Here is a 24062-nt window from a genome sequence, read left to right on the forward strand (position 1 = left end):
AAAATCTGTGGGCGTAGTTGGCACCGGGTGTCGGAAATAATCAAAAATTTTATCATGGTATTTGTGGCTTGTATGATTGTGATTGATGTGTGTTATAGGTGATGACGAATTAAAGATATTGTATTAATCATTAATTCATTAATTATGAACACAAAAATAAAAATGAAAAAAAACCCAAGGGTTTAAATGTGTCACGATGCTCAGAACGAAAACCCAATATTTGATTATGCTATTTAAGAGAATTTAAAATGTGTAATTAGCAAATTTAAATAATTGAAAACATGATACATGGGAAAAAGGATGTTAAAAGATGTTTAAATGCTCAAAATGAAAATCCAATGATTGGTGATGCTAGGTAACGGTGTATTAAAAAAAACAATGTAAATGAACTATAAGAAGTAATGAAAATTAAAAAGTGTGAAAAACATTGTCCTTAATGGCGGAACGTAAATATCACCCTATTGTTTATTTCCTTTGTTAATGATAGATTACGCGGTGAGCATTGTATCAGTTGAGCCAGCTAGCACAGGACCTCGTTAATTGGAGTAATATGGGAGAGGCCTTCGCCCTGCAGTGGGTATAGTCCGGCTCATGATGATGTAATAGACCCCTTTCATAAATGTTAAGTCGGCTTCACCTCTATGCTGCATGCTAATGCTATGCTAATGGTGGAACAGCAATGTATTGAAACATTATATTATATATGACCATATTTCGTATGATTTATGCATCAGAACATATTCGTATGATTGCCCTATCACCACTACATGCATCTGTGCAGAAGCAGCATGTGATTTTAGGTCTGTATTGCCGTTTTTCTGGTGGCCAGTGACGCCAGTGAGCCTACGTAGCGATTTTTTGCAAGGGGTCCACACACCTTGATGCAAAGCGTTGAAGTGCTGCTTTAGCATACGTGCAACATTCTGTTACCTTAGTGGCGGACATTATAGGGATACAACGAAGGTTGGCGCCAGTTTTGAATTGCGACGCTGTAGTGGCACGGCGCTCACACAAAATATTGCAACTTGTCATAAGTAACATGTAGGGATAAGGAAAGGGTTGATGGAGCAAACAGCTCGGCGTATACAAGCAACACTTGCTGTTGCTTGTGTTTGTGTGGAGTGCTCCGTCCTGTCTACCTTCGTTCTCTTGTGTTGCGTCTTGTTCTGCGCTTTGTTCCCAATTATGGATCGGCGTATACAACCGCTATGATGTGGCGGCTGATCTATCCCGGTAATATAGTGCACGAAGACAAACGTGCTTGAAACTTTTGTTCTTTGCAATGTTAAAATGCGGAGTTTAATTCCAATGCAAGAAGCTGTGGCAGTACACATGTTTACATTAGAAAATGCATAATACATTGTAAAAATATACCTGCCTTGTGTTCATTCTTGCTAATTCATTGAAGCGATGTGTCCCAGATTTTGCTTTTTAGCAAAAAAATAGGGGTACACTTAAGCTGTGCCGTTAAGGGTATGAAGCGAGAGCGTTTCGCACACACACGGACAATGTTTTCTCACTTTTTAATTTTTAAATTTATAAGAGTTTTTTTATTTTCTTACATTCTTATCTTTTTATACACCGATACTTAGAATCAGCAAGCATTGCCTTTATGTTCTGAGCAGATTGACACCTTTGAGCGCATTTTTCATTTTTAGATCGTTCAGTTATTAATTGGTCAATCGCATACAGTAAAGTTTTGTAATCGGCATCACCAAGCATTGACATTTCATTCTGAGCATTTTGACACCTTTAACCACTTTTCCCAATTTTTTTACTTTTGCAATTACTTCAATTAAATAATCGATCACATAGACTCAAAATGTTCTTGATTAGCATTATCAAGCATGGCTTTTTCACTCTGAGCATTTTGACACCTTCAAAACAACTTCCAGATTTTACTTTTTTTTTTTTAAATTCCACAATTAGCTAAATACGACGATTTCATTGACTCATCATGCGCTATGAGTTGTTAATTCTAAGCTGGTCATTCACGTTTCTAACGGTAGAAAGAAATAAACAGTCACCTGCGATAGCTTTAATTGGGTTCTATCACACAGCGATGTTATTAATATACACCAAATTGTGATAGTGCAGCTGCACCAACTGTAACAGCGCCGTCACATCCTAGCTTCTTGTTTTATTATGCTGTAGAACCATGCTTTCAGCGAAGGAAGTGGGCTTGTAGAAATAGTTTAATCTAAATTGGGGCACACATGAATGCACAATTTCAAGCTTAATTACATTGTTCCCAGACATCTTCTGCTACACCAACTCGAATTATGTTATGGTGCAAGAATGCGCAAACTGAGTCTCTTAATGGAAGAGCAAGCAGCCAAGGTGGGAAGCACATGGCAACATTGAATTCATCAGTAGAAGGAAATAGGACCATGCATGCGAAACAGAATCAATGCCTCGTCTCGAGGGTTGTCAATGTTGGACTGCAATACAAGGCTTTTATTCCGAGTTAGTGTAGTTTTCAGAAGTATTCACTTTAAGTCACCCAATAAATGGAAACACTGGAACCGGATGCCAGTTTGGTTGCCGCTGTAGCTGGTGACAAGAAGTGAATGCGAGCACCACTTTCGGTTCTGGCGTTATCACCAATCAAATGAGGGCGAAAACGACACGAGCTCGGAATTCAGGCTTTTTACTGTGCTGTGAATTGGGGGCGCCATGGTCGTGCTCCTGCTGCAGCATCATAGCGCGAACGAAGCGAAGTGGCTGGGCTCATCCTGGAAGGACCTTCTCACTGGTGGCCTGTTTATTCACCCTTGCTATATCCCTGAGCTTCTTGAATTAGAAAACGTTTGAGAGCGCTCACGTCGCAAGACATTAGCACAGTCATGTCTATATTTAAATATACAGACCAAAGTGATTTTGAAGGCAACTGAAATGGGTATTTGTAGCGTTGTTTGGAACTTTGTGCTGATTTAAATGGTGCAAAATTTAATTCATTTTGTAGCGAGAGCTACATTGGCCACAGTCTCGTCATTTCGCCATGCCTGTCCGTGCCTGTCCGGTGCCTGTTTGAATAGCGAAGAAAGAAGAAAAAAAAATAGAAAAAGAAGAGAAGACAACTTGGTAGAGACGAACGATAACATCGAGTTGATAGAACAGGAGGTTCGTTCCAACGTTGTGATGGTGGTGTGTCTTGTAGTTCGACACAGAGATGATGTCATACCGCTAGAAGTCTTTTACACCCGAATGAGAAGGGCCAACGACTAGAGGCAAGGGGTGCTCATACGTGAAGTGATTCTCCTATAGCATAAATAAAGCTGAAACCATAGAGTAAACTACTATATGCAAAAGCCATGTTTTTACTTTCAAGCTGAAGCTAAACGCAGCCATGCTGATTGCTATTGCGTAACTCTAGGTTTAACCACAAGCTAAACCACAGCAAATTTTTTCCTTCGTAAAAACAATACGTAAATGTTTGGGAAAAACAAAAAAACAACAACGCAGAAATGACTCAATCTGCAGCATTGAAATCTTGTGTGGCTCGTCATTTTTTTAAAAGACATTCGGTATCCAAATTTTTCAAGCTATTTCTTAATATTCTACAATACACGAAGCTGCTTCAGATTGAATTTTATTCTTCTACAAAGCCTGCTCCAAAATGGTTTTGGCCACCCCCATCTATGAATTTGGCATAGAGGAACCTACTGGGAAAGTGTCTGTAAAATGCTTGAAAGCAGAAAAAATTGTGGGACACAGTTCTGCCTTAGCAATATGATGCAATAGCAGCCTATGCTCCTATTGGGTGCTTGGGTACTGAGAATTCTAGAGAAGAAGCTCAGCTTATACTGCAAAGTCTGCCTCCGAACGGTGAGGGCTGAAGCTGCAATGTTGTGTGGCGCCTGGACGCAGGTTCAGCATTGAGAAATGAATCGAAGACAGTGCAACTTGTAAATTACAAGTCATATGGCATACATGCAATTGCGGGGGTTCAGGCGGCTATTGCATGCTGGCACCGCCATGCCGTTATGTGTTTGCTACTTGCTCAATTACTACTTCCGTAATACTTTTTGTAATTACGTATATACTCATTAGCATATCATCTTAACGCTTTTGCTGCCACAGGAATAAGGGCAGTTTTTACTAGGTGGAAGAAAATATTTTTTGCCGACTAGACACTAATTCCTTATTTACATTGTTTGGTATCAAATTGTAGCTGAAAGAATTTTGTATTCAATAACATAAACGTTGCATTTATATTTATTACACAAATTAGTGAAAAAGTGTTTATAATTAAAAAATTTATACAGTGAGGATATCATTCTTCTTGAAAAAAGAGCAAAACTTTAAAATTATCAAGTGCAAAAAATTTGAAGATATACATCCTGTAGCTAATTATGTCATAAAAACATGACGCAATTTTCGGAGGGTATTGCGAAAAACTTTTCAGCAAAAAAAAAAAAGAAAAAGAAAGCGTCCAAAGCAGTGCCTCGTCGGGATGAAACACAGATACCGCCTGGCTCACACAAACCTGCAGTCTTGCAGTCTTCCTTTCAACTTTGTTTCTATCAGACTTGTCAACACCAGGCATGCCAATATCGTAGTCTTCTGTCAAGAGTGGCTTCCTGATGGGGATCTTTGTCTATTGGTCTCCTTGCTTCACTTTTCGCATTGCAGTGACGTGACTATTGGCAGTGTGTGTTGTGCTCATCATGTTTACAGTGCGCTTGTTTTTCCACTGAAAATCCAGCACCTCATGGGACCGCAGCCAGCGAATGTCCCCACAAGTTTTTCTTTTCTCCCAAGTGGTGTCTTTCAACTCGGATCGAAATCCCCTATGATTTTTGCGCGTTGTTCCACAAGAGAGGTTTCCTCAAGAAGATGTTCAAAGAGTGAGGTGGACATGTAGAAGTTGTCAAGGTAAATAATATAGCCTTGATCCAAATATGCATCGCACAGGCAGGTTACATCATAAGCTTGGCCCTTTGAGCTGGGTGTTTCTCGCTTCCCGGTGTAAACACTGAATTGCACAGTGTAGCCTGTGCTCGAGTCGGCAAGGACCTGCAGCTTGAACCCCCATTTGACTCCCCTGTCATGCATACACAGTCGAATTCCCGATCGTCCTTTTGATTTAACCATTCGTTCATCCTCGCACAAATTTCGGTATGGCTGAAAATGCTGACGTGACGCGTCATTCATATGCTGCAGTAGATGTGCGATCCTGTGCAGCTTGCCATCGCGCATGGGGTCAGTCTTCTCCGGATCCATAACACTGAGAAAAGCTAGGAAAGCAAAAAATCGGCTCCTGGGCATAATCTTAGGAGGAATAAGGCCCGAAAATAATTGAGGTATTCCAGTATAGATGCAGGCAAGGCAGTTCCACAATTCCCTTGTAGATCAGGATTCCTATGCTCTGCATCACTTCGTCGGGACCGAAATGCTTTCATGAGCTGTCTTTTTCTTCGTATGTCTGCCTCTCTAAAATATGCGTCCGTGCATATTTGTTTATGTTCCCGCAGATCACATTGATTAGCTATGCGGTTCGGAATAGTTTGAAGATATCCAGGGCCCGCACGAAGTGGCGTGCGTTACTTCGGACCACACTGCAAATTCGCGACTCCAGAGTTTCGTTTCGGAAAAAACTGCACGCACTTCACAGCTGCTGGCAAGGAATCGTGTCCATATGACATTGAGACCCTGAAAATAAATAATATCGGTGTGAGCACATGTTCGCCGCTCGAAACTGTTTATTAGTAATCAAAATATGCCGCGCACATAGAGCCGACACTCACTCACTGGTTGTTCCGCAAGCGACTTGACACATCCTCCTCACCGGTGCTAAAATCTGATGTGTCCACATCTTCTTCTGGCTCGCTACTGCTGACTGCATCCGCAAAATCATCTCTTGAAGCTCTCGATTGGCGAAAAACACTTTTTCTAGGAGCGTCCGCGCGCGATGATGACGCCATGATTGAAGTGCACGCTCGGCAACCAGAAACTTTTTGCGGCTTGGGGAGAAGTGCTGCAAAGCAAAACACCAAAAAAATATGACTGAACATGTTGTTTGTTTCCCACTTTCTAACCTAGATGGCGCTAGGCACCCACAAACTGCACTAGCACACTAGAATTTGAAGTCGATTAGATTGATTGATTTAAATAGGCGCGGTAGCGAAAGAGTTAAGGTATCAATTTACTTGCGAGACTGCACAACATACAGATAAACCTCCGCTTGTTCCCAACCCATACATGTGGGCCTTGCGTGACCTATTTTGATTTCATTAGATACTGGATGTGTGTGTGAGAGAGAGAAATGATGAAAAGCTGGTGATTCTGAGGGTTCTTGGGGAAAAAATTCTATAAATGCAGTATTTAAACAACCCTGGTGGTAACAGGTCAAAATGTAGCAAATAAATGCTTATTCATAGACATGAATAATGTTTAATTAAGCACTGTACATGTATGGAACAAAGGTTTCAGTGGTAACTGTCTGAGGAAAAAAATTTGCACGTGGAAAAAGCACAAGTGTAAAGTTGGGAAATGATAAATTTAGAACATGCAAAAAAAGGGGATACAATGCCTCTTTTTTACTTTTGAAAATGTTGCTTGCATTTGTATACGAGTTTTTCTGCCGTTAGTACTTTCAAAACTGTAAAATAAAAACAAGGCAATTCTGGAGGTCTTTGAAACATCCTTTTATTAATCTATTGTTATGGGGAAGTTCCACAAGCGGTAGTGCCAGCCAGTCGTCTACATCAATGTCGTCGGCCTCGCAGAAGGTTCCGGGTTCACGGGCCAGTGAATACCGCATAGTAACAGTATACAGTAAAATCTCGGCGATACGAATCCGGTTGATACGAATTTCGGGATGATATGAATTCACGAAATTTCCCAGCCAAGGTGCATTGTGTACAATGCGCAAAATTTCGGATGTTCCGAACGCACTCTCGCGCCACTACGGATGATACGAACTACGCACTGCCTGCACATCATGGACTCCGCGATCACCAGCCGCGTTGTATGTACACATCACGAGCAGTCTGCGTTGACGCGTGGTTCGCACCTCGCCGACGTCGCGATTGTCTGTTGTGCTCACGCCGCGAAAAGCTTTCAGCGGCGGGCACGCACGGACCGCACATCGCTGGCTCCGCGATCGCGATCCGCGAGCAGTTTGCGGCGCCGCGTGGCCCGCATGTAGCCATCTCCTGTCGTGCTGTATGCAGCACGAGAATTACGCGGAGGCGCGCAGACTGCACATCGCTGGTATCGCAATCGTTTTCCATACCGCGAAAAGTTAGCAGAGGCACGTGGCGGGTGCGTACGGGCCGCACATCGTAGATTTCGCGACCGTTAGTCAAGCTGTGCGCATCACGAGCAGTCTGCGGTGCCACGCAGCTGGCGCGTCGCCATCTCTTGTGCTGTACACACCACGAGAAGTCCGCGGAGGCACGCAGCCCGCCCGTCCCTATTGTCGCGCTGTGTGCGCCGCAAGTGCAAACTGTGACTGCGCGACCGAAATAAACCTTCTCGGACATACAGATCTGCGCGGCTGTCTTTCCCATGTTTCTGCATGCTTATTTTCTTTTGTTTTGATGATGCGAATGTTTGGAAGATATGAATTTTTTTTTCGCGACCCCGTGAGATTTATATCACTGAGGTTCTACTTACATTAGTCTGCTCTGACATACACTAATATAAAGTTGTTTAAGCTGTCTCTCAAATGCATACTATAGTGTTTGTGAATATCCTGCCTCTGTGAATTTTCTGGGGAAAAAAAATCCACAAATTGAAAATGAAAAGGGAATAATGTCAATAAAGCACTGAAATAAAAAAGGAATTAGCTGGGGTTTAACCCAGCTTCAGCTGGTTAAGAAATTTGTAAGTGCCGTTTGGTATGGTTTTTGCTTGGTGGTTTAGTATTGAAAAACTGGCAAAGCGATATTGGTGCACGTAAAAGTCCCTAGGGGGTGGAAATCATTCCGTAGCCCTCCAATATGTAGCCTCTTTCTCTCTTTCACTCACTCTTTCCCTTTCCATACTTCATGGCTCAGGTATCCGGTGAGAAGAATGGAAAGGACTGCACCTTTTCTTTCCTATGCACCATTTAGCAATTTACGCAGAATTTGCAAAGCGCTCGTGTGTTGTGCGATGTCAATGCACATTAAGGAACTCCAGGTGGTCGAAATTTCCAGAGCCCTCCACTGTGGCTTCTCTCATAGCCTGAGCCACTTAGAGATGTTAAATCCCATAAACTAAACTAAAACTCTTTAATTGGTTTGTGTTGGCGTGACGAAAATTGCAGCATCTGCCTTTTCCTCGGTGGACGCCTACACGAGGCAGACGTACAAACACTAGGTGATTTTGTCACGCTTAGAACCCCCGTATTAGTGCTTTCGCACTAATAGTTCAGAATATAAAAGCGTGCTACATTGTCTACAAAATGGTATTTATTAAAAAAACATTGATTGAGATAAACAAAACAAATGCTGAATTTTCAGAACATATAATGGGAAGGAGAGTCAACCCCGTATTAGTGCTTTCGCACTAATAGTTCAGAATATAAAAGCGTGCTACATTGTCTACAAAATGGTATTTATTAAAAAAACATTGATTGAGATAAATAAAACAAATGCTGAATTTTCAGAACATATAATGGGAAGGAGAGTCAAAACAATATGTGACCGTGGCCGTGCATATGTGTTGCAGGGGCCAGGTGGAGCCATGGGCCCGACGACATTCCACGGTGGCTACAGCCAGGTGATGTCCATGGGCCAGCTAGGCCAGCCCCAGCAGAGGCCCATGGGAGCCAACCTTGGTGCCGCTTTGGGCATGCCCCCTCGTTACTCCAGCGTAGACTCTTCCCAACTGCAAAATGTGAGCAGCTTACTGGTTTTTTCCATTTTTTTCAGCCAAGGAAGGGGCTCATTTCATGATACACTGTCTTATCTGAGAACTGAAGGGCACTGACACAAATCAAGCGTACACTTCTTTTAACAGCTTCATGGGTGGTAGTGCAAACTTGTGTAGCCGGCATAGCGCATGAATTTAAGCATGTATTGGAATGTTTGGAAAATGTTAGTTACTAGCATAAAATAATTGTTCGCAGTCATAATGCTTTGGGCCTTTTCAAGCTGATTGCTTAGATGCTTCTTCGGTGCTTGAGTGTCAATTAGGCTGTAGTTCCTTCTTGGTTCCTCCTCTGATGAGTATGCACATGTGGTTGCAGCAACATGGGCAGCCGCCTCCCCAACAGGCACAGCAGCTGGCGGGTCCTCCGATAGGGCAGGCGGCTCCCCCGGGAGTGGCTCCCCCGCAGCAGCCACCCCCGCACCCAGGTGGAGGAGGAGGACCCCTCGGTGCACCTCCTGCGGCTGCGGCCCCTTCAACGGCCGACCCCGAGAAGCGGAAGCTCATCCAGCAACAGCTGGTGCTCTTGCTCCATGCACACAAGTGCCAGCGCAGGGAGTCCCAGGCGGCCAACGGAGAGGTGTGTACAGTGCGTTGGGACTGTCTCATTTCTTGCCTCCCTTTAGCGATTGCATCGTCTTTGTGATACACCTCGGCTGGCGACAGTAATTGTGGCATGTAATATTTGCTGCCAAATTCGTCAACGCATCTTGACTGAAACTACTCCATGTGGTCCTCGAGGTCTGTATTTCTTTCTTTTATGACTTAGTAACCGACTTCTATACGAATCACTCCTCAAGTTAAGAAAAAACTAGATGGTTTTCTCAAGACTCTTGAGGTAGGACACAACCTCTAAAGCTCCACGACTGCCAGCTTGCTTGTAAACAAGGGAAATATTGCATTATTTTCACACTGTGTATATTTCAGCCTTCTCGTGGCTGAAGCTTTTCGCGAATATGCGTGCAATGCTGCGAATGCAGGGAACTGTGGGCTGAAGTTTCAACTTAGTGATAGCTTTTCTTTTTTACCCAAAATTTCTGGCAAATGTTCGCTTTGTGAAGATAACTACGGCTAGCGTTCTCACCTGCGTGCCTGCTTGCAGAGCACAGATAGTCATGCTCAGTTGTTGTCTCTACTACTGTAGCCGTTCCTTACGGCAGATTTTTTTGATGCAGGCAAATTTAAAGTGTTTTTCATTGGAACCTTGTACTATACACAGTCTTGCCGGGACTGCGCAGTGAGTCTGAGTTAATTGAATTTCCGAGTTAATGAGATCCAGATAAATTAGGTTTTACTGTAGGATATGTAACTTTTCTATTTTTACTAATTGACGACATGAAGCATGCTTGTGAATATATGCAGGTCCGTCAGTGCTCATTACCTCACTGCCGAACCATGAAGAACGTACTAAACCACATGACCAACTGCCAGGCGGGCAAGGCTTGCCCCGTGCCCCACTGTGCGTCGTCACGGCAGATCATCTCTCATTGGAAGAACTGCACGCGCAATGATTGCCCTGTCTGCCTGCCGCTCAAGCAAGCATCAGACCGGAGGCAGCAGCAGGCGGGGGCTGCAGTACAGCCCAGCCAGCCCAGTCAGGGTCCTGCACCGGCCGACATGCAGCGGGCTTATGCAGCCTTGGGGCTTCCCTACAATGCGTCTGGCGGTGCCTCTGTCGGCCAGCTGGTCAACCGGGGTCAGCCGGTTGCCCAGAGTGAGTGGCTTCCTCCTGTACTTTATATATGTTGGTGTGCGGAGAAAAAAATAGGGAGGGCACCCTTTTAGCATAGTCCTCTTTATTTTTCTTTTTTTGTCTGGTTTATGAACATTTCTTGGCGTTTGCAGTTGACTGTTTTGCACTGCACAAATTGGAATAGATTTTAGTACAGTAGAACCTCATTGATATGTTTCCGGTTCATATGTTTCCCAGTTGATTGGCTCGAAATCGCAGGGCAGTAAAAAATGTCCACATAGTTGCATCATTTTTCTCTCTGTTGCTGTTTTCCCCGATAACGTAATGTCCCAGTTGTTATGTTCAAAATATCAGTAAATTCTAGCCATAAAACATGTTTAGCAATCGACGACTGTTCTCTCGGTTGCTATTTTCCGCGATAACGTAATGTCCCAGCTGTTATGTTCAAAATATCATTAAATTCTAGCCATAAAACTTGTTTAGCAATCGATGACATGTTCTTGCATACGAGTGGGCTGAACCTGCGGCATGACGTAATAAGGGAGCCGCCATGCACTGGTGTTTTCTACGGGGTCATTATGTTTTCAGAGAGATGAAGCTATAAAGAATGCATCCATGCTAAGATATGAGAAGGCCTTTTGTACGGAGGCATGACAGAAAGAAGAGGAACACCGTGGCTTCTTCGTGGCACTTACCGCCGTATTCACAAACACGCCTTCAACTTGTCTTCTAAGCGGCCCTCGAGGCCTGTTTTTCGTTTCAGAAAGCAACCTTCACTCAAATCGCTCCTCCAGTGACGGAGAAAATTAGTTTTCTCGAGAATCTTGAGTTGGTAACGACACGACCTTGGCCGCTTGTCTACCGCCACTCCACTTGTAGGACGTCGCATTGTTCGCTAGCTATGGGAACTTTGTTCTGCCAGTATACCAAACTTACCACGAAAGTGGATACGACGAGGATGCACCTAACCTTTCTCTAAAACAACATCTGATAGTGACAGCGACCCGGGACTTCTGGCATGTCATTTTTTTACGGGTGTGGCCGTGGCTAGCATCCTGCCGTCCCTGCCGCTCACGCCGAGCATGTATAACCGTGATCTTGCAGCCGCCGATACCAGTGCTGTAGATCATCGGAGTAGATCATTGCATTACACGTCTGTGGTGCGGGCACATTTCAAGTCGTCACTGGATCGGTGAACAGCATTTCGGAGCCTACTTAGTGCAGAGTTGAAGCGAGATTTGACCGTTAATGATGAGCTCGCCCATGTCTAGACTAGCTCGGCAGCGGTGGCACACTCCTTCCGTGGCTCGCCCTGCGCGGTGGCTTCCTCAGATGGAGGCAAACTTGTAGAGGAACAGCGTGTTGCATGCAGTAAGATGGGGGGGGGGCACCGGAGGCGTGGTGGGGCTGTACGGACGTCTGTGCTGCACCCCACACATCAATGGCTTGCCCGTCGCCTGAGGGTGCATAGTGCGTCTTCGTACGCGTAGCGTTGTCGAGGGAGTGTGCTGATGTGCTCGTCCTACGGAGGGATATTCGCGGCCAGCGAAAAGCATGGCTTTTCAAGCACGTTTTTAATTAGGGCTCCCAACTTGTTTGGAAACTGCAGGCAGCATTCGCTTCTGGAGCGTTGAATTCAGTGCGCATGCGCTGCAACGCGCCGCGAAAGCGACACTCATGTTTTGACTGCTCGCCCACGAGCCCTCAGAAGGCTAGAACCATATTCGTAGGAGTTGACGGCTCTTACCTTTTTTTTTTTTGTCTGCAATGTATTTTGATGTCTGTCAAAGCTTGGCAATAAAAAAAAAGGCGAAGTGGCAAAGGGTGAGCGTAGATCTCACACCAAACAAATAAACTGGAGTATTCACGCCATTTCTCGAAGCCTGCGTCATGTTCTGCGTAAACTCTACATCACTAGCAGCAACTGCTGCCAAACGCAAAAGCATTCATCCAGCCCGCCAAACAAGTTCCACTACGCTGCTAGCGTCGGGGTTGCTCGCGAAAGTTATTTAAAAGACTCGACATGAGAAACTGAGCGTTACACACTCCAGCATACAGTTTTCAGGCCAAAAGTTTGCCTTAATCTCGTCCCCGTACGCCATTTGCGCTGCTTCGGGTAGAGGTGGCATTCTAGAAGAGGCCTTGTTTGAGGAGATGCCGAGGGATGCTCCAGCGTCAAGTCGAGGCACGAAAAAGTGGGGGGGGGGGGGGGGGGGGGGAGCAGAGGGCAGAACTTTGTGTTTACAGATGAATGGGGGGGGGGGGGGGGGAGCAGAGGGCAGAACTTTGTGTTTACAGATGAATGGGCTGGGTCTGGAGAGCATAGCATGAAAAGCATGAAGACAATTAGCCAATACAATGGCATCTCTACTGTGCAGTGATGCAAGGGGGTGAAGCAGTGAGAAGAGAGTCCGGCTTGCCACTGCTGTGGACGGACCGGATGTACTGCGAAATCTTTTCTGCACTAAGGGCAGCGGAAATGCGGACTGAATTCTGCGAGTATTAGAAAAGGAGCTGTAAAAAATGCTAGCCTACATTTTTATGAAATAAAAGTATCAATAAAAGCCTTCCTCCTTCATTTAACTGTTACATTATTCAAAAACTCGGGTGGTTTGGATGAAGAGTTTGTTTTAATGCATTTTTCTCTTTTGCATTTGGATGTCCAACTGGAGGTTCTTTTTGTATAAATATATTTGTGCCAACTTGAAGGTTGTTTTGTAGATATTTAATGTGGCAGGCTAACTGCAGTGCGCTGCCAAAAGGCTGTTGCGCATTTTCCAGAAGTGCCTTTTTGGAGTGGAAGCCTGACTGAGTGAAAAGGTGATGAACTACGGGTGCCTTGATTGGGTGCAGCATTCGCAGACATCTCCAGTTTCATGACTTCGTTCGCAAGAGCACACACGTTTTCCCGAAGTTTCAGACGAGGCTATGGTTGGGATACTGAGATGCGTTTGAAGGAGTGGAGTGTGTGTGAACAGTTAAATCTAGTCCCGGGCTCAGCACAGGTCTGCAGTGGAACTAGCTGCAGTACAAGTTGTGCATGAAGATTTTGGCAGCTAGTAAGCCACACTTATTATTTAATTGTTATTTCTAACAATGGGTAAATATAATAGTGGGAAGCTCACTGTCCGTCTTACCTGCTGTGCAGTGAATGACCTGCAAGTGCCTCCGGGGCCCAGCCACTGTGCCCCGCAGGACCTGCTCTCTGGGCCCAGTCCCAACTCGGTGGCCTCGACACAGGGGGCTCCCCCGGCGGTTTCCTCCATGGGAGCACAGGCGCCGCAGAGGCCTCCCTTGGGACCCGGCACTCAAGGTCAGGCTTCTATCTTGTGTGCTCGGTGTCCGTCTGGGCAGTGTTGCTGTATGGCCACATAGATTTTGGAACTGAACCTTACTGCACAGGCCGCAACCTGGGCAGGCAGCTCCAGAGGTGCCATTTTAGAAATGTGCTGCCCATATTGTGCAAAGAGGAACTTACCCGTGGTGCAGAGAATGTGGCGTCGCCACTGGCAGTGGTTGGCGTGAGTGGTTAATGGAGGTCTCCGATTGGGTGCCGCAGGGGTAACATTCCACGTGATCCGTGGAGGCTCATGGGGAAGGTGGCAGTGACTCCACGGCGGCTGAGATGGCAGTGAGCTTGTGGGGTCGGCCGTGTGTGGCCATGACAGTCTCTTCATCGACATGCAGCCAGACGCAGAGTCCATGCGTGCTATGGAAAGCGCCGACCCATAAACAGTCGCGTGGAGGTGCTATGCCGTCACATTTGTAGGTTGCATGGTACTTCGCATAATGATTGGGAAAGACGGAACAGTGTCTGTGCCTGCGAGGAACTGCTATCGGGACCCATCAAAGCTGTCGTCGTGTCATACCTTGAGATATGGGGGTTAAGTGGCCAGCAAATTTGTGCTTGCTCTTACATGCGGCATGTTATATGGCTGCATTGAAATAGTGAAGCATGGCTTAAACAGTCTCATTTTTTATGCAGTCTACAAGTTTCATTGCTGAATTCTGCTGGAAAGTACTTACTAAAGGAATTGTTTAGCCATTCAAGTTGGTTCTTCATATTGGGGAAATGTTCGAGCAGGGGGGTTTCTGCTGTACAGTTTTTATAAATATATATATATATATATATAGATGTATGTGTGTATATATACAGTGAAAGCTAATTCAAACCTCGATAATTCGAATTTTCGGATAATTCGAACTGCACTACTTGGTCTGGCCAAACTCTATAGAGATCTGAGTATAAAAAATCCCGTTAATTCGAACGAGAGTCGGTTCTGCCACGGATAATTCGAACTATGCGCCGCCGCGTCTGGGCGGCTTGGCGCACATCACACGACAAAAAAGAAAAAAAAGTAAAAAAACACCTCCGCGATCGGAAGACATAATTAGAGGCTGCGCACGTCCAAAACGGGTACAGAAGATGGAACCAGGTACAGTCAGACCTCGATATAACAAACACGCATAAAACGAATGATTGAATATATCAAACTCTTCCGAAATATTTTTGTCAAACACATGTATTTTTAACTTCCCATAGCGAACGCAGTTCGGCATAAAACGGATATTACGAACTTCGCGACGCCAAGCACTACAGGAGGCAGGCTTCGTTGCACTACATGTGTGTTGTGTGGTGCAGCAAACGTTCAGGACTACATCGCAGGCGCTGACAGCGCCACAGATGCCACGACGGCATTGGGAATTGACAGCCAAAGAAATCAATGGCCTCCGAGATCACAGTTGCGCGCCTGTTTGTGCTCGCGGAGGTAATCTCGGAGGCCATGGGAAATCGTTCGCATCTCAGAATCGCTGACAGCGTCGCTTCAGCGGCGGCGGCAGCGGCGCAATCGAATGTTGCTTTTGCCTTTTTGGTTTTTGCGTATTTCGCGTTTTTTGGTCTTAGTGTTAGCAACGGCGTGGCCGTCGTAGCGTTCAGCGGAGGCTGCGTCGATCGTCGTGTCAAGTGATTGACACTCTTCTCGGGAAGCTTATAATGAAGCAGGACAAGATTGACTTGCTGGGAGCATTAAAGCGGCATAGTACAGCGTGAAAGGTGAAACGATTACCAACTAATTTCGGCGCTCAGGTTTTGTTCCAGCAGAGGCCCATGCATCAAGTGACGATGGGGACGATCCCGACGAAGCAGAAGCAGAGCTCCGCGAGCTCTATGAGCCTGGAACGATTTTTCGCGTTTTGTTGGTGACATGCCCGCAACAATGACTGTAGAGGACTTTAGGCGGCGACGACATCGCGGCAACCACGGCTGTACTGACGGACGCTGAAATCGCTGTGGAAGTTTGAGGAAGCTCAGGCTGACCTTGAAGACGATGAGAACATTCCGACTTCACAAGAAGCGCTTGCTGCATTGAATTTGCTGCGCTGCCACTGCAGTGCTATTGAGAGCAGTGGGTTTTCCCTTGAGTGTTTGCAAACTGGTGGAATAGGACGTGATACGGAACGCGATGAACACAAAAAAGCAGGCCCCGAGAACTTGAAAAACAAAAAGCGTTAAAGCCGGTTCACATGCAAGCGATTGAGCGAACTCAGCAATGGCTGAGACGGCAGCGACACAGTGAAACTTGTTGGAACTGCGTTGCTCTCGCCGCCGCGACAGCTGTCATTGGCAGTTCCTCCGTCGCATCTACAGCTCATTTATTGGCAGCGCGCCAAGATGCTGCGCAGCGATAACTTCGCTGCGAATTTATCTTTTGATAGCTCCTGCAGTGGCGTGGAGTGAACTTGGCAGAGTGCCCATGATGGCTTGATTGCACAAGCCTGGTTCGATTTACCACGTCACTGGGGTCCACTGCCTCAAAGTCAAGCGTGATAGCTGTAAACGACGTTTGAAGCGAACAGTGCTGAAAGCCGATGTCATGATTGCAGCAGAACGCGTGCTTTCATTGATTCATAGATGCAAGGATGGACGACTCACGCAAAAAAAAAAAAGGAACCTGCTACTCCTTAACGCCCGCAGCCACCATAGGTTACGTTACGCAGCACGTTCAATGACAAAGATGAGCAACTCTCGCAAATATATATATATATATATATATTTTATATTATCTGCCGCTTCCTAACGTCAGCAGCCACCATAGCTTACGCACGTTCAGCACGACACGAGACGCGCATCGCACGTCAGCCGCCGCGCACAGAGGGCTCACAACACACTCTGGAGAGGTGCTACGGGCTGAGTTGGCTTGGCGCATGCGTAGTGCGTGCTGCTGCGAATGAAGACCATGAAAGAGAGGGGGAAGGAGAGAGAAACCTCAGCAGAAGATTGGGCGCACCTTTGCGCTTCTCTCTATTGCATTTGCCCCCTCTCCCAAACACCACGTCTGCATTGGCTGCGTCCGCTCCGTACGGGCCGTTGTTAAGGGGAGACACTGGTCTTAAAATGAAAATTTTTATTTTTAGAGATATAATAACGAAATTGAGTGTGTATATGTATTTCTTCCTCCTGTTTTCAAAAATGTAATTAGTTTTACTCTATCTCAATTAGTTCTAATGTTATTGGGAAATAACCAAAGCCTAATTTGGTAATTTCTTACGGGTCGTTAGGACAGTTTCCCTCAATATTTTTTCGTTCCGATTAAAATGTAGTTGTAGCCAAAGACCTGCCATGTGGAGCTATGCTATTTATATTATCATTGATGTACATCACAGTATAAAAATATTCAATTATGTAGATACCCCACAATTCGAAAATATAATTAGCTGACATTATTGTTCAATAAATTTGATATGTTGAACTTAGCAATATAAAAATAGCATAGCTCCACAGTTCAAACCTTTCTGAATTCAACGGTATAAGATTTATTAAAATTGCACCACAAAAACCCAATGAAAAGTTCCGTAAGGCTAGTCATGTCACCAAAAAACATGAAGCTGAGAAAAACTCATTTGAAGTTTTGACACTGAGTGCAGAAAATATTGGGAAGAATCTTCGACAACGGATGTTACTCAGATGTTCCCTATCAGTTTCCCTACAAAACAAAACAAAAAGTGTCTTATTCCATCCAAGGAAACATTTAAAAAAAAAAGTCGAATGTGTAAGTGTGATGAAATTATAGAGGTTACTTTCAGAAGTTAGGTTTTTTTTGAGGTGAAAGTGAGGACTGGAGCCAAGGAGACGAGAGCTCCACCAGGCAAACAGTTGGGGAAGGGAACTGCTTCGCTTATTCTTGGGGAAGAGAACTGCTTCTGTTCGAAATCGCAGTTTTCGCAGACAAGCAGAAGCTTTACAGCAAGGCCGTACTCCTTATCTGTTGCCTTGCTCAAATGCAGACTTCCTGCGCCGCAGGTTCCGCACTTCGCTTGCGCGAAAAAATTGTTCAAAACCTTCAAGTCCACAATCACGAACTGGGTACCGGCATCAGCTGTCTGGTAATCCACACTGACACCAAGAAGGTCAAACTTGCGCTGGGTTGCCGACTTTTCCGACAGAACGGACTTTGTTTGCGCCGATCGCTCAACACGCTGCGCCTGCTCGGTCGACGGATAGTACACAGCATCAACACGAAGTGTACCACGATCCGAGATACGATTCGTGCTGCAACTTGGTCCCGCGGTGCCGTCATCGGGCAGCGTGCTTGATGTACCCGGCGGATCCAACGAGTCCGGCACTGCAGGCCCCGGCGACGCACTGGTGGCCGCTGCCTGCTGTTTTTTGTTCCACGGACGTTTCTTCCGGCTTCCAAAAGCTCGTTGCGTGCTCGGTTTCAATCGACTGTCTCCCGGCATCTCGATCGCAAAGAGAAACTCCCAGCACAAGGCGGAAACACGGCGTGTAGAGAAACACGAGCGCAAAATCAGACGCGCACGAAGCGACAGCCACAGCGGCGAACGCAAGAGAAAGAAAAAAAAAAATGACGTAGACGGTCACACCAGCCAATGGGAGGCGCAGAACGGCGCGCGCGCGAAGCGCGCCGCGTGCGAGCCAATCAGCGACCCGAAAACGGCCTTCGGGAAACCGGCCCGAACCGCCGCTCGGCTTGAGCGACGCCATTTTGAGATAGCTCAAATTGCGCACAAAGAAACCAGCTTCAAAACAAGCCCAAGATGGCGGCGATCGGCCAGCTGCAACGCCGGCGGCGCGCGCGGGAAGTTCGAACAAGTCTCTCTTTTCGGGGCCATTTCGTCGCTGCCGTAGTGTTTTGAAAGCCGATTTTATCGCATTTCCCGACCGAATTCAGCGTTAATAATTTTACTGTAGATGCTCGAAAGGATAAACCTTCCGAAAATGAGTTTTTCCCAAAATCGACTTTTTGACCATTTTCGACCGTTTTAAGACCCGCGTCTCCCCTTAAGGGGGGACACGGCTCTTTGGCACCGAAAATCGGCCTGAAAATCGGATTTTCAATTTTTTCATTTTCGTATTCCTCGCACCATTCCGCATCTGCACGCAAATTTTCATCCTTATACCCCGCGTATTTATGAAGTTATAGCGATTAAAAAATGCAGTACCACACCCACTGCCCTTTAAATTGTGGACAAACGACACCCAATTTCGATCGCCCGGCGCATGAGAACTACACGCTCCACCGCGGCGATTTTGGTCTCGTTCGAAAGCGCGCACTTTCGGCTTATTTTTTCTTTCGGAAAGCAACCCTGTGCGCTCCGCCTTCCCTATAAAAAACAAACAAAAAGATAGCATGCAGCGCGCGCTACTATTGGCCGGTTAAGGCACGTGATCAAAATGGCGTCGTTTGGTTGGTTCCGGCAAGCTAGCCCTGAAATGCGGACTCCCAGTGACGCCATTTTGTCTTTCTGCCGACCACGCTAGTGCAACGCGAGAGTCATGCCAGGCGCGAAGAAGTACCGCTCTTTGCACAAGTTCGGGCGAAAGCAACCAAAGAAACGCGTTAAGAATGCGACTTCGTTGCATACTGTGCAAGAAGCAAGTGCCAGTGCTGCGGGATTGTGTGACGATCACGTTGCGGGCGGCGACGCTTCTCCGATTCCGCTGGACAACGGCGCCGTTCTTCGTGCCGACTGCAGTCGTGTACGTATTGATACCGCGCCTGTCACTAACAGTGACATAACTCAAGTGAGTGCCCGTGAGCAGGCTACGCTTGATAGACTGGTATCGACGCCGGCGACGGCACGAAAGACCGCGCTGTTCGCCGATGCAAGTGGTGCGTCCGCAGAGTCAGATGCGGACGGAACAGCCTCCTATGCGGTAATTGACCTCAGCATTGTGAATATCCTTCTGGATGCCGTGCGGTGCAAAACGTGTCGTGGATGCGTGCGTTTAATTACCAGCGACCGGAGCTATGGCCTCGCCGTAAAACTGATCGTGCTGTGCGACAACTGCGGTGAGATTGCGGCCGAGTGGAACTCGCGGAGGGTTGACGGCGAGTAAAGGTGCAATCCTTTTGAGCTGAATATTCTGGCTAGTCGAGCAATGCTGTCGACCGGTAACGGCCAGACAGCAATGAACGATATCTTTTCGGCGATGGGGTTGTCGCGGCGCGGGATGCACAACAAGACTTTTCAACGGCATCTGAAGAACACACTGCAACCCGCTGCTACCCGAGCCGCCACGACCGTTATGGCACAAGCCGCGCAGGCAGTGGCGAAGGTCTACGATGACTTGTGTTTTGGGCATAGGGGGAACATTGCCGTGTGCTACGACGGCACATGGATGACGCGCGGACACTCATCACATATAGGCGTCGGTGCCGTGGTGGAACTCTTCACTGGTTACGTGCTTGATTATGTGGTGTTGTCAAACTTTTGTCTGGGCTGCGAAATTGGTCCCAAGCCAAACACTGACGGCTACGAACTTTGGAAATCACGCCACCAGTGCCAAAAAAACACCAACTCCAAGGCTGGTCAAATGGAGGTAGAGGCTGGCAAAATTTTGTTTGAAAGATCTCTGCAGCGCCACAACATGCGCTACACAACCATGCTATGCGATGGGGACAGTCGCACGTTCAGTGCTCTTAAAGATGCTGCAATCTATGGCTACATTGAAATAGTCAAAGAGGACTGCATAAATCACGTGCACAAGCGTATGGGAGCAGCTTTGCGCAACCTCTTGCAGAGACACAAGGGTGCAGGGAAGCAAAGTCTTGGCGGCAGAGGAAGGCTGACAGCTGATCTAGTTGACAAGCTGGCAATATATTATGGCCAAGCGCTTCGATCAAATGTAGGTGATGTGGATGCCATGCAGCGAGCTGTGATGGCGACATATTACCACGTCACATCTACTGATGACTGCCCCAAACACAGTTTGTGTCCTACCGGTGAGAAGTCATGGTGCCGCCACAACGCTGCAAAGGCAAAAGAGGAGCCTGCACCAAAGCACAATTACAGTCTGCCAAGAGATGTGGCTGATGCTCTTTTGCCTGTTTATAGTCGTTTATCAGAGAAGAGCCTGCTGCAGAGGTGCATTCGGGGGAAGACCCAGAACTCGAACGAAAGCTTCCACTCGGTCATCTGGACCTTGATCCACAAAGAGCGGCACTCATCACTGTTTGCTGTGGAAACAGCCACAGCAGAAGCTGTGCTGCGCTTCAATGCCGGCTGCAAGCATACAGCAGCAGCAATTCTGCAAGAATGCAGTACAAATGTGACAGCAACTGGGTCCAGGAGAGCTGAAGAAAAGGACTTGCACCGTAGCGCACGTTCTGCAAAGAAGCGGGCGGCTTCGCTTGGCGTTGCTAAAACAGAAAAAAGAAAACACCGCGACAGCATGCACCCCGACTATGCTCCTGGTGCATTTTAATAGCATGAGGTCTTTGGGGTTGCCCTTCCTGATTAAATGCCGTGAGGCTTGAGTGCTTCCGACAATCCCCCAATTTTGGTAGTGTTGCATTTTTTAAAGATCAATATCTCTGATCCTGTTCTTGCTATTGCTTTAAAAATTTTTTTTCTAGAAAGGGAATCCTGCGAGTCTCATGAAACCAAGGTAAATGCAGTGACCACAAAAGAAAATTTGCTGAGAAGATTATGTTGTCTTCGGTACCCAAATGGAATTTTACTTTCAAACGTTTCCTATTGCGTAACTTTGGCTCAAATTGGCATAGGCCATTAATTTTCGCTTCAGATCACTTTCCACCTGTTTCTGATCTTGTTGACATATCAATCATTGACATAATTTACACCTACATGCTGTGAAGTGTTTTTCCCCGTTTTCTCAAAACTGCAATTTTGAGGGTGCTGCAATTTTGGAAGAGAGATATCTCTTAGTCTATTTGTGCTATAGCTCTCATTCTTGTCTTGTTAGAAAGAGAAAACCTTAGACAGTGCCGTAGGACAAAAATATGTACAGTTGTTATGCGGCAACATTTACAGAATTAATTATCAATCTTAGGTGCCAACCTGGGCTTTTATTCATAAAAGTTTGACTTATTGTAACTTTGGTTCAAATTCTTCTACCACGTTAATTCATGACTAGCGGCACTCTATGATCCTTCTAGATCACTCTGGCAGGGCTATTCTCATCATGCCATAAAGTGTTTAGTAATTAACTCACCTCCAAACGAAGAACATGAATTAGGCAATATTTTGAAAGCTATTTCATCTACAAGAAAACTAACCAGATATTTGAAATCAGCATGCAAAAGTACATTAATGGTGCAAGTTTCAGTCAGATCCACCCATAAATAAGAAAAAAAGTTTTAAGAGGGGTGTCCCCCCTTAAACCGGTTGGTTCCCTCTCGTTCCTTCACGCACATGGGTTGCTAATGTAATGTGCTGGCGCACGGCAAACGATTACCGCAGATGCTCGCGCTTTTGGAGAAAGGGCCCGGCGCTGCTCTAGACCAGCCGTCGCCGAGCTGTTCCCTCTCATTTCCTTCGTGCGTGGTTTGAAATCATCACGATGCAAACAGGCGAGGGTGGATGCGATAGTCTTTAAAGGAGGCACACCTTCTAGTACGTGGCGCGGAGTTCGATATATCGAATGACTGGTGAAATTGAGTTCGATATACGACGCAGCTTTCCTATACTTTTACATGAAATTTTCAAAAGGATATTCCGTGAGTTTGATATAACGAAAATTATAATTATCCGGGTTCCACTGTATTCAAATTTGGGATCTACTGGTCGTGCGTAATTTAAAAAATTTAATGCAATGAAAGCTCATTAATTCAAATTTTCAAACAATACGAACCGGCCAAGCTCCATAGAGGTTTGCGTACAAAAAAGCACTTTAATTAGAATGAGGGTCGGTTCTGCTACGGATAACTTTAACTGCGCGTCGCCGCGTCTGGGCGGTCTGGCGCACTTAGCACATGGCCAAAGAAATGTGTCCGGGTTAGGGCAGCATAGGTAGAGGCTGTACACGGCCAAAATGGGGACAGAAGGTGAAACCAGATAACTGCATGGAATAGTGGGTAAAGCCTAAATGGCGTCGACGAGCGCAGCAGCCAGCGATGCCGGAGGGTAAGGGTTGGCGGCCGTGGCTGGAGCTGTCTGCAGCTGCCTGCCCTCTTCCGCGCAACTTCTCAAACATATTATTCGGAAATGCGTCAGATTTTAGCAGCGTTTGCTTCAAAAGGAGCTTGCTGCCATCACGTGTTCCAATGATTGTGTGGCAGTGGACGGCGCCAAATGAGCGCTGACACTCTTGCCAAGTTTGCCCCCCCATCTCTTCCAGCCAAGTTTGCTCCCCCCCCCCTCAAGGCTTAACGAAACACTGTGATGTTATCGCTGTGCAGCATCTTGCCGCACTGCCAAGAAATGCGCTTGGAGACTGTGACGGCACGAAACGAAGGGACACGCTAACACTTTTTTCAATTTTTCAGTGACAAAAGGTGGGGTTCTTTATGGAAGTGGGTTTGTAACTCAAGTAAATCTGGTAAATTTAGCATAATGCTAACATTTCTTGTCAGTTTCTTTTTCGAGGCCATTTGATAATTCGAATACAGTAAAAGCTCGTTAATTCAAATTCCACGGGGCCGCCAGGCCAGTTCGAATTAACCAAAATTCGAACTAATGAAAGTGAGCAAAAATGAAGGCGTTTGATGCCCGGAGGGCACGAAAAACATGACTGCTCCCCAACAATTTCAGCGACAATGTCCTCATCACTTAGGGCACCGCACACTGCTGCATCGCTGTCTACTCCAACGTAATCATCAAAACTGACGTCCTGCAGCACAGCACGCACAGCCGCAGGCAGAGGCTCCGGACTCCCATCGTCGCCACTTTCTTTCATACTTCCGGCAGCAAAGCCACAGTGGTGGAAGCAGTTTGCAATTGTGGACGGCGTGACCTGCTCCCATGCACGCACCAACATGTGCATTGCTGTGAGCAATGTGATGGTGCTGGTCTTCTGGTTTCCAGTGCAAAAAGTCATGCGCTCGATCATGTGGCGCCTATAGAAACATTTGATGTTTCTGATCACCCCCTGATCCATCGGCTGCAAGGCCGCAGTCGTGTTGGCGGGCAAAAAGACGAGTCTTGTGGCTTTCAGCTCGGCGTCGACTTTGTGTGCCGAGCAGTTATCTACAATGAGGAGAACTTGACGCTTCCCTAGCTCCATCCTCCGATCGAATTT

At 46.4% G+C, this 24062-nt stretch overlaps 1 protein-coding gene across 2 annotated transcripts in view; it reads left to right on the forward strand.

Moving 5' to 3' along the window:
- The window catches only part of nej (CREB binding protein nejire), a 59155-nt gene that overhangs the window by 5293 nt on the left and 29800 nt on the right, over nt 1-24062 (forward strand). The window contains exons 3-6 of one of the 2 annotated variants that reach the window (XM_084601650.1): nt 8662-8829; nt 9182-9442; nt 10225-10576; nt 13704-13868. In XM_084601650.1, the coding sequence (XP_084457776.1) occupies nt 8662-8829; nt 9182-9442; nt 10225-10576; nt 13704-13868 (946 nt within the window). The remainder of the gene's footprint in view (nt 1-8661; nt 8830-9181; nt 9443-10224; nt 10577-13703; nt 13869-24062) is intronic. The other variant, XM_084601651.1, reaches the window with a different exon arrangement.

The sequence above is a fragment of the Amblyomma maculatum genome, chromosome 4 (genome assembly GCF_055883805.1).
Source record: "Amblyomma maculatum isolate TAMU_Amacu chromosome 4, ASM5588380v1, whole genome shotgun sequence".
In the NCBI taxonomy this organism is placed as follows: Eukaryota; Metazoa; Arthropoda; class Arachnida; order Ixodida; family Ixodidae; genus Amblyomma; species Amblyomma maculatum.